Consider the following 17423-nt stretch of genomic DNA (forward strand, 5'->3'; position numbering starts at 1 on the left):
CTTTCACAGAAAAAAAGTTGTATACTTTTTTAGCTTAATGCAAGCCTATGGGGGGGGGGGGAAATGGAGCTCCGATCCGGATCCGGAGCTCCACAGCGGAGCGGAGCGGACATGGGCAGAGCGGGGAATGGAGCGAAGCGGCCCGATCCACAAATCGTGGATCTGGAAGAGAAGCGGAGCGGGGGGTCCGTGCACACCCCAGTTACAAGTAGCCTCCCTGCGTTCACTAACATGACTACCAGTCTGATTCAGCCTCTTACTCCTCTATTGCTCCTTCCATTGCTTCCCCAGATGGAATAGTAGTACCGCACGAGCCACTTTCACCATCTGAAGATCTCACCCACTTCTCAGACCAAATACAACGTATGGCACAATCCTTGGGTCTGCAAACATCACAACCACTACAGGCACTAGACGACCCAATCTTTGATGTTATTAATACAGAATCGGCGTTGCCAATACTTTTACAAACAATCCAACAATCTTGGAAACAACCAGCATCGATGCCCCCAGCATCAAAGAAGTTGGAAAGTATGTATAAAGTCCTAGAAAAGGATGTGGAATTCCTATTTTGTCATCCACAACCAAATTTGATTATTGTCGAATCAGCACAAGGGTGTTCACAACGTACCCATTCAGCGCCAGTGGATAAAGAGGGCAGACGGCTAGACTTGATGGGAAGAAGATTCTATTCATCAGCTTCACTAAGCCTAAAGGTATCAAATTATCAAGCCACAATGGCATGATATCAGGTTTTCTTACTTGATAAAATCGCATCGCTCTGCAATAACTTAAGCGATGACCAAAGAGAACTTGCCCGTGTTTTTACAGACGAGGCAATAAGGCTTGCTAAACAACAAATTAATACCTCAAAGCATCAGACTGATTGTGGCTCAAAGGTAATGGTTGGTGCCGTCGCACTCCATCGCCATGCATGGCTCAGATCGACTGCACTGTCACAAGAAGCAAAAACCCGCATCGAAGACCTCCCATTCGATGGTGAGGGATTATTTAATTCCAAGACCGATGAGTCCATGGACTCAGTACAGAAGGCTAGGACAACGGTTAGAAAAATGGAACTAATTTTCCCTACTCAACAGTTCAAACAGAGACGTTGGTATAGACAGCCACAAGCTCAATACCAAAGATACCAAAACGATCGCCCCAGATTTCAACAAGGACGTTTCCAGCAGCAACAAATACAACAACAGAAACCAAACAAGGGCCAATTTCCTTCTTCACGAAACCATTTCCAGAGACGTAAAACTGACTTCAACAACCAACAGTGGCTTTGACTGGACAGTCAAAACCACCAAACAAATCACCCCATTCGGCCAACACCTATCCAAATTCCTCTCAACATGGACACACATCACATCAGACAGATGGGTCCTTTCCATAATTGCACAGGGATATCGAATAGAATTCGACACACTACCACCATCCAGTATCTTTCGCATTACGACCCCTTCAACACCATTAAAGCAAGAGGTTCTATCCCTCTTAGCAAAGGGAGCCATCATCAAAATACCCAGATCCCAGACTAAGGTGTCATCAATATGCGGATGATACCCAGCTCTACCTTTCCTTTTCATCAAACCCAGGTGAGGCAGTGGCTGTTCTGAACCAGTGCCTGGGCACAGTAATGGACTGGATGAGGGCTAACAAACTGAGACTCAATCCAGACAAGACGGAGGTACTGTTAGCGGGTGGTTCAATTGTCTGGCGAGGTGATGTTTTCCCTGTCCTGGACGGGGTTGCACTCTCCCTAAAGGATCGGGTCCGTAGTTTGGGGGTGCTCTTCGATCCAGAACTGTCACTTGAGGCACAGGTGAACTCAGTGGCAAAGAGCACCTTTTATCAGCTTAGGCTGATATACCAACTGCGCCCTTATCTGGACAGTGATAGCCTAGCTACAGTTATCCATGCTCTGATAACCTCTCGTTTGGATTACTGCAATGCGTTATACGTGGGGCTGCCTTTGAAAACGGTCCGGAAGCTTCAGCTGGTACAAAACAGGGCAGCCCATTTACTAACAGGGACTGGCTGGCGAGATCACATTACGCCAGTCCTTTTACAACTTCATTGGCTGCCAGTCCAGGTCCGGGCCCGATTCAAAGTGCTGGTATTGACATTTAAAGCCCTAAACGGTTTGGGGCCAGGTTATTTGAAGGAACGCCTCCTCCCATATGTACCTACCCGGACCTTAAGATCATCTACAGGGGCCCTTCTCCGTGAGCCCCTGCCAAAGGAAGTGAGGCAGGTGGCTACTAAGAGGAGGGCTTTCTCCGCTGTGGCACCCCGGTTGTGGAATGAGCTCCCCAGAGAGGTCCGCCTGGCGCCTACACTGTAGTCCTTTCGTCGCCAGCTGAAGACCTTTTTATTCACTCAGTATTTTAACACTTAATTTTAACTTAATTTTAAATTATACTGTTTTAACTCTGTATTTTAACCTTATATCAATTTTGCTGCGTGGTTTTTATCCTGGTTGTGCTTTTTATATTGTATTTTGTATTTGTGTTTTTAACCTGTTGGATGTTTTATGATGGTTTTAATTTTTGTGAACTGCCCAGAGAGCTTCGGCTATTGGGCGGTATAAAAATGTAATAAATAAATAAAATAAATAAATAAATAAATAAAATAAATACATCAGGGATTCTACTCCCGCTATTTCACCTTACCAAAAAAGGATGGCGGCCTACGTCCTATTTTAGACTTAAGAGATTTAAACACTTACATAACCCCCCAAAAAATTCAGAATGGTCTCCCTAGCCAACATACTACCACTGCTCTCAGAACATGCCTGGTTCGCATCCATAGACCTGAAAGATGCGTACTTTCATATCGACATACATGCCCAAAGTCAGCAGTACCTAAGATTTCTCATAGGACAACAGGCATTCCAATTCACAGTGCTACCATTTGGCCTGTCCACAGCACCACGCATGTTCACGAAGTGCATGGCTGTAGTATGTGCCTACCTACGACAGCAAAGAATCCAGGTCTACCCTTACATAGACGACTGGCTGATAGTCGCACAATCCCGTCAGTCGTTAACTTACAATCTACATACCATACAGCTCCTACTTCGAGATTTAGGTCTCTACATAAACACAGAAAAATCTTGCATAACCCCAACAGGATCCATAAAATTCATAGGGGCAATCCTCAATGCAGACCTGTGCAGAGCATCTCTTCCCTTGGACAGGGCAAAAACCATCATCCCCTAGCAAGGGCAATAAGAAAGCAAAGCAAACAAAAGGCCATTACCATCCAAAGAATGTTAGGCTTAATGGCATCCACCACTATGGTGATAAAACTTGCACATCTGAAAATGCGAAGAATGCAACTTTGGTTCACAAGGTTATTCAATCCAAAACAAAACACAAGACGCTTCACGCTTCACGCTTCACGTACCACCAGAAGTGCAAAGGTCATTACTATGGTGGATGTCCCCCCACAATCTACCCCTCAGAGCCTTCAAGGATCATAACAATCGATGCCTCGAGTGTAGGATGGGGAGCTCACTACAAGAATCTCACAGTACAAGGACGCTGGACTGGCAAGGACAGACACAGACACATCAACATGCTAGAACTACTTGCAGTTCAAAAAGCACTAAAAGCGTTCCAGACACAACTTTACAAGCAACATATTCAAATAACATCGGACAACACAACTGTAGTCTTCCACCTGAACAAACAAGGTGGAACCAGGTCAATACCGTTAGTTCACCTCACCATCCAAATCCTAGAATGGTGCAATGCTCACCACATCACCATTACTGCAGTACACATTGCAGGAGATCGCAACCAACTCGCAGACCGACTCAGCAGAACTATGACATCTGCCCACGAATGGCAAATTCACCCAGACGTCATCCAAGATGTATTCGACAGATGAGGCACCCCATCCATCGATCTGTTTGCCACATCCGCCAACAGTGTCTGCGACCAATTCTGCACCAAAGCAGGAATAGGACACCAATCGATGGGGGACGCGTTTCTACACAAGTGGAACACAGGCCTCCTCTACCTATACCCACCAATTCCTCTACTAACAAGGACAGTGGCAAAGATCATAATGGACAATGCCAACTGCATTGTTCTGGCCCCATGGTGGCCCAGGCAACCTTGGTTTGTCCCTCTCCTAGACAGAGCTCAGGGGAGATTCTTCCGGTTGCCAATGAGAATAGATCTAATCTACCAGAGCGGGGGTCGAGTCCATCACCCAGACCTGGACTCTCTACATCTAACGGCCTGGAGACTAACGCCAATATAAATCAGGATACCTACACACCTGAAATACAGGTCATTCTTGACGCGGCTCTAAAACCGTCAACAAGACTGTCAAGGTTTGCCATAATGAAGGACTCTGAACTGTGAAAATGCAATATAAACATAATTTTATTGTTTTTGTTACAATTAGTTCAAAGAAAACTGAAATACTCATCAATAAGAGTTTACCTGGCTGCAATTACTGCATACCATGAAAAATTGGATGGAGTTTCCGCATTCGTACACCCAGTGGTACAAAAGTTTTTAAAGGGCCTCCATAACTTACATCCTCCTGTTAAATCCCCTGTTCTGCCATGGAGTTTATCCGTTGTACTCCATGCCCTGTTATCCAAACCTTTTGAGCCATTAGCCACAGTTGATTTGAGACTGTTAACACTCAAACTTGTTTTTCTCATTGCAATCACCACTGCGAGAAGAGTAGGTGAACTGGCAGCACTCAGAATAGACGAACCGTACCTAACATTCCATCGAGATAAGGGTGTGCTGCGTCCAGATAGTCAGTTCCTCCCTAAGGTTATATCATCATTCCACGTAAATCAGGACATCATCCTCCCAGCTTTCTTCCCAGCCCCTGCATCGGATATTGAAAGGTCACTTCACATGCTAGATGTTAGACGGGCTTTGGCTTTTTATAAATCTCGCACAGATTCCATCCGCAAGTCCCAGCGACTCTTCGTCTGTCATAGTGGGCCTCGGAGAGGCTTACCTGCATCAAAACAGAGAATATCATCATGGATAGTTCAGGCCATATCTCTGGCTTATGAACTAGCAGGCATGACACCTCCAACTTGTGTCAAAGCCCATTCCACAAGAGCAGTCGCAACGTCTACTGCATTCAATAGAGGCGTTTCAGTCACAGAACTGTGTAGAGCTGCAACATGGTCAAAGTCTACGACCTTCATTCGACATTACAGACTCGATATGAGAGCCAGAGCCAACTGTACGTTTGGGAGAGCGGTCCTGTCATCAATTCTGCACTGACACCTACCCACCTCTGGTAAGTCAGCTTGCTAATCGCCCATATGTGTGATGCACAGAGACCACGAAGAAGAAATGCAAGTTGCTTACCTGTAACTGTAGTTCTTCAAGTGGTCATCTGTGCAGTCACACAACCCACCCACCGTCCCCACTTCGGTGTGGTGCTACATTATATAGAACAAATACTCCTTGGTACCGAGGCTAAGGTCTCAGGAGAACTGAGGAGCTGGGCGGGAACCCTCCTAGACATGCGCACTAGGGAGTGGGGGAGGGTTCCCGCCAAAAGCTCAGCTTTAGAAGTTTCCCGACAACAGCTCCACGCAGGCGCAGGGCCCATATGTGTGACTGCACAGATGACCACTCGAAGAACTACAGTTACGGGTAAGCAACTTGCATTGATACACAGATGATCCAGTGCTCAGGCAGGGGCAAACCCTGGATGATCCCAGGATAAACCTTAGGTCTAGCTGTGGCCTAAGTCATTGCAGCCAAACAAATTCCTCCAGCCTCAAACCATCTCCCCACCGCCACCCACCGCTCTGCCAAGGTCTGCCGACAGTCCAGCTGGGCTGCACACTTGTGACTAGGGATATTGCTTATTGCAGCTTATTGCTTGGTCATGTTCGGTGACTCTTACTTTAAAAACCTCCACCATCAGCTGCCTCTACCTCCTTTCCCCCCACACAACTGCTCAACTCTAATGCACTCTTAAAACATCCTGGGCAGCAAGCCAGCCTCTCAGGGCCAAGCTACAAGTACATCTGGGTTGCCTTCAGCCGCTCTCTGCCTTATTCCAGCCAAGCAACATCGCCATCCTCAAACAATCCCCCACCCCCCTCTCTTTGCTGAAGTCCCCAGGGCCGGTGCCAGACTATTTTGCACCCTAGGCAAGGTGAGCTACTTTCACCCCCCGCCCCCCAAAAATGCCAACTTTGATTTTTAAGAACATATGTTTCCTGGAAAAAATAAGAAGCACAAAACTTGAAACTGCTAAATTTATTTTAAAGTGCAAGAAATACGTCATGCCAATTATAGCAAACAAATTGGAAAGGAACGTCTATGGGTCTAAAATGCATTATTTAATAGGAATATCACCTCTAAATCATCCCCCCCATAGAATAATAGAAGAGTAGAGTTGGAAGGGGCCTATAAGGCCATCGAGTCCAACCCCCTGCTCAATGCAGGAATCCACCTTTAAAGCATCCCTGACAGAGGGCTGCCCAGCTGCCTCTTGAAGGCCTCTAGTGTGGGAGAGCCCACCACTTCCCTAGGTCACTGGTTCCCCAACTCACACACGCACACGCACACACACACACACTCAGCATCCCTCACTCCAAACAAACATGCGCATAAACACATGCATTCAGTCAAAGACCCCATGCACCCCATTCACCCATACATTTTCTCTCTCTCTCTCTTTCCAGGTGCATTCTGGAAGTCTGAATGTGGAGCTGCCCCACCCCCACCCCAGCGTCCCTGGCTTCGCTTCAGCTGGGCGGGCGTGGGGTGCCATCTCGCCCACCCAGGCCCAGCTGAATCCTTGGGCTGGGCTGGGCTGGGCGGGCTCACAGCCAACGTGCGTGAGTGCTGTGCTGTGCCCGGCGTCCTTCTTAGCTTGGTGCTCTAGGCAGCCACCTGAGTGGCCTCTATGGTAGCACCGGCCCTGGAAGTCCCCCAAAAGTCCAGTCAAGCTGTGCACTTGTACCCTGCGGCTGGCGGGAGGGTGACAATAGTTTGATTGCATCCAGTGACTCTTGTTTTTTTTTAAAAAAACTCCACTGCCAGCTGCCTCTGCCTGCCCCAACACTGGACTCTGAGATGCTCTTAAAAAGGCTTTGTGTGACACACCAGCCTCTCAGGGTTCAGCTACAGCCATCTCTGAGTTGTGTCTTCAGTCTAACTGTGGGAATTTCTATAACAGCTTCTTTACCCCAACATAAATGCGCATATTCACATTTTAGGACACATAACGAAGCCATCCATTCGCCGTAGCACTGGGTTTTTAGCACAATGTTCATATTCACATTTGTGATTTACCGCGACTTTTGGTTCAACGTCTGATTTTGCACGGCGTTATGGTTATGTGTCATTGGGGAGTTAAATCGCATTTTGACATGTGGGCATAGCTTTGAGGGTTGGACAAAGTTATTGGCCGATTTCCTGCCTTCCCGCCTATCGGCTGCTCGTTAGTTCGTGCTGTTCTCAGTTTGAATTCTATGATTCTGTGGAGCTCCGATATAGAGGTTATTAAAACAAAGAGGGATAAAGGGCATCCAGAAGGAGGAAACGTGTTCATTCCCCCTCTCACATCCTCCTCTGCTGCCTCGTTCCTTTCCCTCCTTCCCGATTTGTCTCTTTTATGAATCTGCGGAGCTCCACATATACAATTTATAGCTTTCCTCATCTCTACTCTGTAGCATCATATCATCATATATGCATATATGTGCACCTGCACATTAATAACTGCACTACAAAAAAATTCAGGGGATAAATCGCTGTTGCTGCTGCAGTGTGATGCTCTTTACCTAAATTCAAATCAATGAAAATTTGGGTTTATATTCAATGAGGAGCAATCCCATTGTCATATAGGCTCTGTCTCTAAGAGATATGCCAGCCAGCCAAAGCTGCAAATCTATCTATTTTTCTCTGACATGCACTTCGAACGTTCTGCATTGCATGCCAGCAGTACAGACACAGCCTTGCTCACAATTTCTGTAAACCACCCAGCGAGCCCTGGCTATGGGGGTGGTATATAAGTGTAATAAATAAATAAATAAATAAATGAACAAAGTGAAGTGGAAGGGAAGGGGTAGTGAAGCAAAGCAATGACATGCCAGGTTCCAACATCTAGAGCAACAGGGAATCCACAAAGATGAGAGCCTCTCTGTCAACTGGCACCTCACTGTTGGTTGTGAGTGTTTTTATCTAAGGATAACCCTTCATCACCTATGATGTGGAACTCTGAGAAACAGGCCTCTGGCCCATTCTGTTTTGCCCTGTGGGCTACTTTGACTGACCTCTCCTTTCCCACATTTTGATTTGTGATCTGCTGAGCTCCAGGTACCCAACTGCCCACCAAATCTGCAACAGGAAAGGTGCCTTGCTCACCCAGCACTTCTTATCTTAAACTGAAGATCCCCTTGATGCCAAGGGCTGAAACTGCTCAAGGTGCAAGACCCCAAAGTGGAGGTTTGACAACCTGAGTTTGAAGGATATGGCTCCAGTGGTTTTTTTAAAACAATTTTAAAACCTTGAACTTATTTTTAAATCTTAAATATCAACGGATGAACATATCTGCTTCCAACTTGGCATGGCTAAATCGCTCCTTAAGAGCTATCATGTTGCCAAGTTTCAGCTCTTTACCTTTAAAAATGACATTTAAAAAATAATAATTCTAAAACATCAAACTTTTAAAAAAAATCCTAAAATTCAATGAATGAACAGATCTGCTTCAAACTTGGCATGGCTAAAGTCCTCCTTAACAGCATTGATGGTGCCAAGTTTCATCCCTTTATCTTTAAAAATGATGGTTTTTAAAAATAATGATTTTAAAACCTCAAATTTTAAAAAATCCCTAAAAATCAACGGATGATTGGATCTGATCCAAATTTGGTATTGCTAAATCCCTAACTAAAAGCTATCATGGTGCCAAGTTTCAGCTCTTTATCTTTAAAAATGATGTTTTTTAATATATATATATATATATATATATATATATCGCCTCAATTTTTTTAAAAAAATACATAAAAATCAACAGATGAACGAATCTGTTTCAAATTTGGCATGGCTAAAGCCCTGCCTAGCAGCTATCATCATGCCACATTTTATCTCTTTATGTGTAAAAACGACAGAGATATAAGCATTTTCACTAATTTTCATTAAAGTAGAGCTGCCCTTTGGATGGGGAGGATGGGGAAAATCCAGATTTTTCTTCAAATTTCATAATTCCCCCTTCCTGGATTTGTTACCAAAAATCCTGTCAAATCTGGGCTTTTCGTGTCATATGGTCACATACTGATACTTGTCTGGAATTGCAAAACAGGGGTTGCCTAGCACCTGGCAAACTACGGATGTGCTGATGGGCTGCATTTAACTGGGAGGGTCATGCATTGTGCAGGCCTGCTGTAGCTCCAACTGAGTGATGTGACCAATATGATCATTTGATTTTTCAAAATTTTATGTTTGAGGGTGAAATATTTTACCTATCCCTTCTCATGACTGCTGAGAAGCACATCCAAGGGAGATGGAGCAAGATCCTCAAGGACTGGCTAAATCCAAAATGCAGGGGAAACAGGCCTTCCTGGGCCATAACAGAGCTTTCATTGGGCAGGATTGAGGAATGCAGAGGTGCAAGGGCAGGCACTGGGCCAGGTGCTTCAAGAGAGAACCATGATTGGGCAGTGTGAATGTCGACCACTTTCCCAAAGCACACTGTGTTCAGGAATCCAAGGCCACTTAGGAAACAGAACCCAGATTGTCTGCTGAAAGGGGCTTCCCAGTGAAACAAAAGGTGTGGAGATACCAAAGCTGCCTTCTGAAGAAAGTGATAGTAGAGGCAGGATGGATGTGTTTGGTACTAGTCACAAAAGAACACGGGGCTCTTGGCATTGTCAATCAGTGAGTGGCAAGGTGGTGTCTCCATCACAGCAGCATGTCATTTCATGCCCAAGTGTTCTATACTCAGAGGCACTTAGGTGAGAGTGCTTCTCTTTTCCATTACCGGCTCTTGCCAGATAAACAACTACAGGCAAGATGGCGACTGAGAGACAAAATAGTATGGGGACAAAATGGAGGTGAGCTGGTATCTGCAGGCTTTTTAAAAAGTGGGATGACATGAAGTCAGCAGCTTGTAGAAACCTGACAAGTGCTACAGCTGGAACCAAACTGGTCTCATGATCATTATCTGTGCTTTAAATGATGGAAAGTTAGACATTCCATCCATATCTGAAATTTAATGTGACATCTGCTTAGGCATTATTGCGTTTTACTGAGAAATTCTTTTCCATTCATTTTTGATCAGGATTCACCTGTTTCGCACCTTCTGGACTGAATATGGTCTCAAACACAATTTGCTGTTGAAGTCCATACATTTCCAAACTTGCTGGTGCAGCTGTTGTGTTGTTGTTGTTGTTGTTGTTGTTGTCGTCGTCGTCGTCTACATTTCTGTACCGCCCCATAGCTGAAGCGTTCTGGGTGATTTTTAAAGATTTAAACATTAAAAACAATATGCAAAATTTAAAAACATACCAAAAAATCAAAACAGACAGTAACAACAGAAATCTAAAACAGCTTTGAGCAATCAGCCAAACCGTATTACAAATCCTCTGTACAGCACCATGTACACTGATGGTGCTATATAAAATAATAATAATAATAATAATAATAATAATAATAATAATAATAATAAATCCGGGATTGATTGAAACTCCTCACATGCTGCAAAATGCCTGAGAAAAGAGAAAAGTCTTGACCTGGCACCGAAAAGACAGCAATGTGTATGGGTAGGTTCATGTTGGAAGAGGCTCTCTGTCAGGTGTTGCAGTTCCAAGCCATGTAAGGCTTTATAGGTTAAAACCAGCACCTTGAATTGGGCTCGGAAAACATACAGGCAGCTGATGAAGGCTGGCCAGAACGTCTGGTCCCCGTTATCAATCTGGCCTCTGCATTTTGCAATGTGATTCATGGACACACACTCCCAAATGCATTCAACAGCATGTGTACATTCGAAAAATGTGCATGAAACATGCACCCAAACACACTGTAATCAATGGGGGAAGAATCCATATATTTCAAAGATACTCACAATTGATGCATACATTAGGGAAAAGACTCATAAAAATATGCATGAATTTCCATGTGAAGAGGAAAGAAATCTTAATCTAATACAGACATGAGATGAAGCAAGCTTCAAAGTGGAATTTTGGGAACTTTGATGAACTTGAGTTTTGCTTGTACACACACCCTTAACTTAATGTTTGAGATCCAATCCCTTTAAACCTTGAGAATGCTCAGTGCCAGATGTTATTCTGAAAGATTCAGCTTTTAACATACTGTCTGGAAATGACTGTACTAATACCTTTGTTATATGGGGAGTTATGATTAGAAGGAAGAATTTTGATGCATGTTCCTGGAATGGAGTTAACTGGGAAACCCATTCGCTCTATCCTGATATTCAGCATTAAAAGCACACAGGTTTTTTTTTTCTTGAGCCAAGCTTGTATCTGGCTAATTCTCTTGCCCATTTCCTTTTCCCTCTAGGCTGGAGTAGATGGAGAAAGCATTGGGAACTGTCCTTTCTCACAGCGTCTCTTCATGATCCTTTGGCTCAAAGGAGTTGTGTTCAATGTTACCACAGTTGACCTGAAAAGGTAAAGGTTCTTGATTAAAATTATTTGATAAGACATAGGGGGTTTCATAATTTTGATCTCTGTTGGCAGGGCCGGTGCCAGGCTATTTTGCGCCCTAGGCAAGGTGAGCTACTTTCACACACACACACACACACACACACACACACCAAAAATGCCAACTTTGATTTTTAAGAACAGATGTTTCACGGAAAAAAAAAAGAAGCACAAAACTTGAAACTGCTAAATTTATTTTAAAGTGCAAGAAATACGTCATGCCGATTATAGCAAACAAATTGGAAAGGAACGTCTATGGGTCTAAAATGCATTATTTAATAGGAATAACACCTCCAAATCATCCCCCCCAACTCACACACATGTGCGCACACACACACTCAGCATCACTCACTCCAAGCAAACACACGCATGAACACATGCATTCACTCAAAGGCCCCATGCACCCCATTCACCCATACATTCTCTCTCTCTCTCTTCCGGGCACGTTCCAGAAGTCTGAACGTGGAGCCACCCCACCCCCACCCCAGTGTCCCTGGCTTTGCTTCAGCTGGGCGGGAGCAGGGCGCCATCTCGCCTGCCCAGGCCCAGCTGAATCCTCAGGCCGGGCCAATTCACAGCCAACACGTGTAAGTGCTGCACTGTGCCCGGTGCCCCTCTTAGCTTGGCGCTCTAGGCGGCCGCCTGAGTGGCCTCTATGGTAGCACCGGCCCTGTCTGTTGGCACAATCATTCTTGTAACAAACAGAAATCGAACAGATTCTTTGAATTTCTGCCATGTATTCAATGTTACCACAGTTGACCTGAAAAGGTAAAGGTTCTTGATTAAAATTATTTGATAAGAGATAGGGGGTTAGACCTAAGGTTTATCCTGGGATCATCCAGGGTTCGCCCCTGCCTGAGCACTGGATCCCCTGTGTGTCACCTAGATGAACAGGTTTGACCCCTGGATGATCCAGGGATAAACCTTAGGTCTAGCTATGGCCTTGGTTTTCTCATACGGATAGGAAAATCCTACTTTGCTTACCAGACTGGGCTCATTAAGGCCTTAGCTAGACCTAAGGTTTATCCCGGAATCGTCCCGGGGTCATCCCTGCCTGTTCCCGGGATCCCCTGTGTGTCATTTACATGAACAGGGATGACTCCAGGATGATCCCGGGATAAACCTTAGGTCTAGCTAAGGCCTCTGTGTATACTACATGGAAAGGGTAAAGAGCTGACTTCCTTAGTATTACAAAACCAACAGGGATAATATAAGCAGTAATTGCATATATGATTAGTAATATCTTGAATTTTCTTTTGGTTTCCGCAGAAAACCAGCTGACTTACATAATTTAGCTCCTGGGACCCACCCACCATTCCTGACTTTTAATGGGGACGTCAAGACAGATATCAACAAAATTGAGGAATTTTTGGAGGAAACCCTTTCACCTCCAAAGTAATCAATTATAATTTTTTGGAAGGTTTTCTTTAAATGATGGTATGATCGACCAGCACAAAGTAAAGTACAAATTGATGCTCCAATCCCTGCTTCTCTGTTATTATTAACCTGCCTGCCTCAAAGCTAGTCAGCCAGGATAAAATAATGATTTTATTTATTACCTCCCCTCCTCCCCAAGCTGGTAACACAATGAGCTGGTATTAATTTGAGCCTGGATTGATGGCCAGAGCTCAGACTCCTGGCCAGGGGACCACCTCTTTTACAAATCTCTAGCTCAAGCAGTCCCATTTCAAATTAAGCCCCATGGACTGAGCCTCAGCCTCCTGACATGCTGCTTGGTTTATTTACTTCTCCAAGCCCCCCAGAACTAGAATGTCAGATTTAAAGCACATAAAAACTTAGAATAGGGCCCAGCACATTATTTGTGAAACTTGGCACATGTCCCATCCCCCCTCCATTGTATGTAGCACAGAGGCATGAAAATGTTATGGGATGGTTTCAACCTTTACAGCACGCCTGTCCCACGCATGATCTGCCTAAATGAACCTAGCCCACCAGCACTGTATTGTGGTCTGCCAGGGGTTTGATATCTCCTCCCGGTTTTGCAGTTCCAGGCTAGCAAGCTGCATTTGGCACAGGTCTGTTCTATAGCCTCTCATTATCCCTGGTGGCTGACATTAAAACTTGGCTGATCTTTTGAGAGTCTAATCTTCAGCCCACAGAAAACAACAGGGATTTTTCAAAGAATTACAATGCACTTTTCAGCAGTTGGCAGCACTGATCTGTTGTTGCTTTCCTGCTCCGTACTGCTTTTCATCACACGGTTCTTTAGGAGAGCCCATAGTCAGAACCCCCATACTGCTCACTCCATTGTTATACTGAAAAGTGCCTATTATATCTCAGATAGGTTTTCTCCATGGGGAAATAAGCACATGGCCACCAAGAGTAAAAAGCAGCTTGCTGCCAAACTCCTCCACAGTTTTTGAAAATACATGACTTATTCTGATTTAAGGTTGCTGTTCCTTGGTTCCTGTCACATTAAGCGCCAGTGCAATTAACCTTGTCATAAAGCCGTCACTGTGTGACATTAAAAATTCTTGGCTCCCTATGGCAATAATGATATTCAGTAGGGTCCTGTGAGGCTGACATGCTGAGATGAGAGAGCTTTAAAACCGCTAGTTATCCACGGAAATTTTGCTCCATGTCACAAATAGCACTTGCAGTGAACAAAATGTATCTTTTAGCAGTGCGTATGTGTGCGTGTGCATGTATGTGTGTGTTTGGAATGTCTTTGATTTTTAATTTTCCACAGAGACACTATTTTTAAAACCACCTCCTTTTTTTTGTAGGTATCCCAAGCTTGCTGCCAAGCACCGTGAATCGAACACTGCAGGCATAGATATCTTCTCCAAATTCTCTGCATTTATAAAAAATACTAAGCAGCAGGACAATAACAGTAAGTGTGGTGGTGGTGAATCACTTCCATTGCAGCCTTCCCAATTCTGACTGGTACTTTCTCCCTTCTTTGATCATAGCAGGGTACTAACTTCCTATCTCCCATGTGTCAAACGCATTTATACAGAATATGCCCATCCTTAAGGGTCAAAACTCCACCCCCAAAGCTATGTCCTAGCCCTTTTGATTGTGAAATATCCACTCCCATTGGCAAGATGCTTCTACTTTGAGCTCCATCCCACCAGTGTTATAGTGTGCTCTCATGATGAAAGGTATGCAAAGGAATCTATGATGCAGACCTTATATGGCGAATTGCATTCAAAGTCCTCCCATGATGGCACCCATGTCCTGCTGTGATTGTGGTTCTTCCTTCCAAAAAAGCAACCCAAAATGGAACGCTGAAAGTCCAGTGCTTCTGGGGGCTCTGTGTGCTAAAAGCCAGGGAACTTGGTGGGAGTTTGTTTGCTGATTTCAAGGGCAGTTACTCCCCATGGAGCATGCGTAGACCCTAGGCACGCCTCGAGAGTGGAGTTACTCCCGAGTAAGCATGCAGGGGCTCGGCTCCTTCAGGGCTGGTTGGGAGAGGAAGGTGGAGGAGCGCGCCTGGAGCCGGTGGGGACATGGCTCCTGGCCGCCGCCGTGATCGGAAAGGCTGCATCTGCTGCTCCCTTCCTTGGTCCTTCCCAAGGAATCAGACTTTGCAGTGGGGGGGGGGGGGACAAGCCAAGGCACTGTCAGCCTGCCCGGTTACCTGACTGGTGGTGGCGGCCTTCAGGCTCCTGCTCAGGCTGAGACCCTATGCAGCTGACATCCCCCCTCTCCTGGGTGGGTGGGCAAAGCGACCCCCTCCCATAGTGGAGACCCAAGGTGGGAGGGGGAAGCAGCCCCCGCTGCACCCTGTCTTGCTCTTCCATTGAAATACTTAAGTTTTAATGCCGCGCCAAAGGAAAAACTGGAGAAAGGGGACAGAGCCCTCCCAGGGTGCCCACCAGAGCAGGGTGGAGGCTTGTGTGATGGAGCTCACAAAAACAACAACAAAAACAACTGCTTTCATATGCCATGGGATAATTCGAGGGGAAACCACCACAAACTCCCATTCACACTCATTTTTGAGACTTCAGGGTTCAATCTAGTAACTGATTCTTTGCAGAAAGTGGTCAATTTATGGGAATCTTTAGTTGACACATGAATCCTTTGCATCTGAGTCCAGGTACTGGAAATCAGGCCGGATCTACACTAGTCTTATAACGTTGCTAGTGTCCCTTTCTAACGTGGTTCTCTGTATCGGTTCTCTGTATCACAGGGCACACTAGCATGACTTACGTTTAGCTGGAACGTTACTGCAGGGCACATTGTTAAATCCTTTCATTGTTCTGGGTTGCTCCGAGCTGCTGGGTTTGCTCCGCCCACTGCCTGCCTCATTCTTAGCCAGCAGTGCAGGGCAATAGTCATAAGTGCACACACAACCCTCCTCCCAAAACATCTTAACACAAGTCCCAGGGAATAGCCTGAATGCATAGGAGCCAGCCACTTTGCTGAAGCTAAGCAGGGTTGGGTCTGGTCAGGGTTTGGATGGGAGACCAAATTGAAAAGTTTTAGCAGCACCCGCATTTAAGCCCCGCTGGTCATGAGTTTTGGACTGGGAGCAAGAGACCCTTTTTAATTTTCCTGCACGGAGCTACACCAATCCTTTGAGTGCTCCTCAGTAGGCATGTGCTCCGCTCCTATTAGAAGCGCAGAAGCAGGAGCGAATTGGCCTGCTCCGCCTTGCCCAGAGGTGGAGTAGAAGCGGACCGTGGACCCCTAGAAGCAAGGCGAAGAGAAGCGCCCATTGGCGGAGCGCTTCTCTTTCCGCGGAGCGCTCCGATCGGCATCTTGAAACATTTCGCCCATAGATAACTGGGTTGTTTTTGAAGCTATCGTTCTGAAAATTCTTGTGCTTAGACAGTCGTGGATGGGGGTCATTTTGAGACTACTCTCACCTCTCTGTGTCGTGCGGGTCGCGTGCTATATTTTTTTAAAAATCGGGTCAACAAACAGGGACAGCGCGGGTCAAACGGCGGTTTTCGCCCATAGGATTGCATTGCGGAAAAGAATCAGGGATAACTGGGTTGATTTTTAAGCTATCGTTCTGAAAATTCTTGTGCTTAGACAGTCGTGGATGGGGGTCATTTTGAGACTACTCTCAACTTTCTGTGTCCTTTGGTTCGCGTGCTATGTTTTTTTAAAAAAATCGGGTACATTTACAATACAAATGGTAGGGTAAACCCGGCTGCGTCGCGGCGGGGTTTATTTGAAGCGATGACAGGCACATTCAACTCCCAATCCTGATGAGAATTGATCACCTCATGAAGCATCCTCCAATCCCAGCGTTAGAGGGGGGGACTAAAGCAGAGGCACCCTCAGAGCTTTCTGCTTTGTGTCTCTTTGTGGGTTGGCGTTCGTGGAGAGAGGAGTTAGTTATAGGTGCTGCTGCTGTGTTTGGACTTTGGAGATAGATTAGGATTTAGCTTGGCGTGTGTGTGTGTGTTTGTTTGCTTCTTTCTGACTTTTAGCTTAGTTTGCTCTGTGTTTTTCCCTTACTTTGATTTAATATAAACTTTATTTTTAAACTTTGGAGTGTGTGTTTGTTTGTTTGTTTGTTTGTCCCCCCTCCCCTCTCTTAAAGCCTGACTGTGTTTCATCTTCCTTCCTTCTATATACCAAAAAATACAAAAAAATACCAAAAAAAAATATTCTCTATTTCTTCTCTCTGTTACTTGGACTCTGTGTGTGACTGTGTGATTGTGTGAGTGTGCTGTGTGTGCAGTGCACTGTTTGTGAAGTGCAACAGCCACTGATTGAGCAATTTAAATCCTGTTTGGGCAAAGCATACACACACTTCTTGTCCCGT

At 45.3% G+C, this 17423-nt stretch overlaps 1 protein-coding gene across 3 annotated transcripts in view; it reads left to right on the forward strand.

Moving 5' to 3' along the window:
• The window catches only part of CLIC5 (chloride intracellular channel 5), a 313960-nt gene that overhangs the window by 260597 nt on the left and 35940 nt on the right, over positions 1-17423 (forward strand). For 2 of the 3 annotated variants that reach the window (XM_063115946.1, XM_063115945.1), the window contains exons 2-4: positions 11535-11644; positions 12947-13072; positions 14425-14531. In XM_063115946.1, the coding sequence (XP_062972016.1) occupies positions 11589-11644; positions 12947-13072; positions 14425-14531 (289 nt within the window). In that variant the 5' untranslated portion in view covers positions 11535-11588. The remainder of the gene's footprint in view (positions 1-11534; positions 11645-12946; positions 13073-14424; positions 14532-17423) is intronic. The other variant, XM_063115947.1, reaches the window with a different exon arrangement.

The sequence above is a fragment of the Elgaria multicarinata genome, chromosome 2, assembly GCF_023053635.1.
Source record: "Elgaria multicarinata webbii isolate HBS135686 ecotype San Diego chromosome 2, rElgMul1.1.pri, whole genome shotgun sequence".
In the NCBI taxonomy this organism is placed as follows: domain Eukaryota; kingdom Metazoa; phylum Chordata; class Lepidosauria; order Squamata; family Anguidae; genus Elgaria; species Elgaria multicarinata.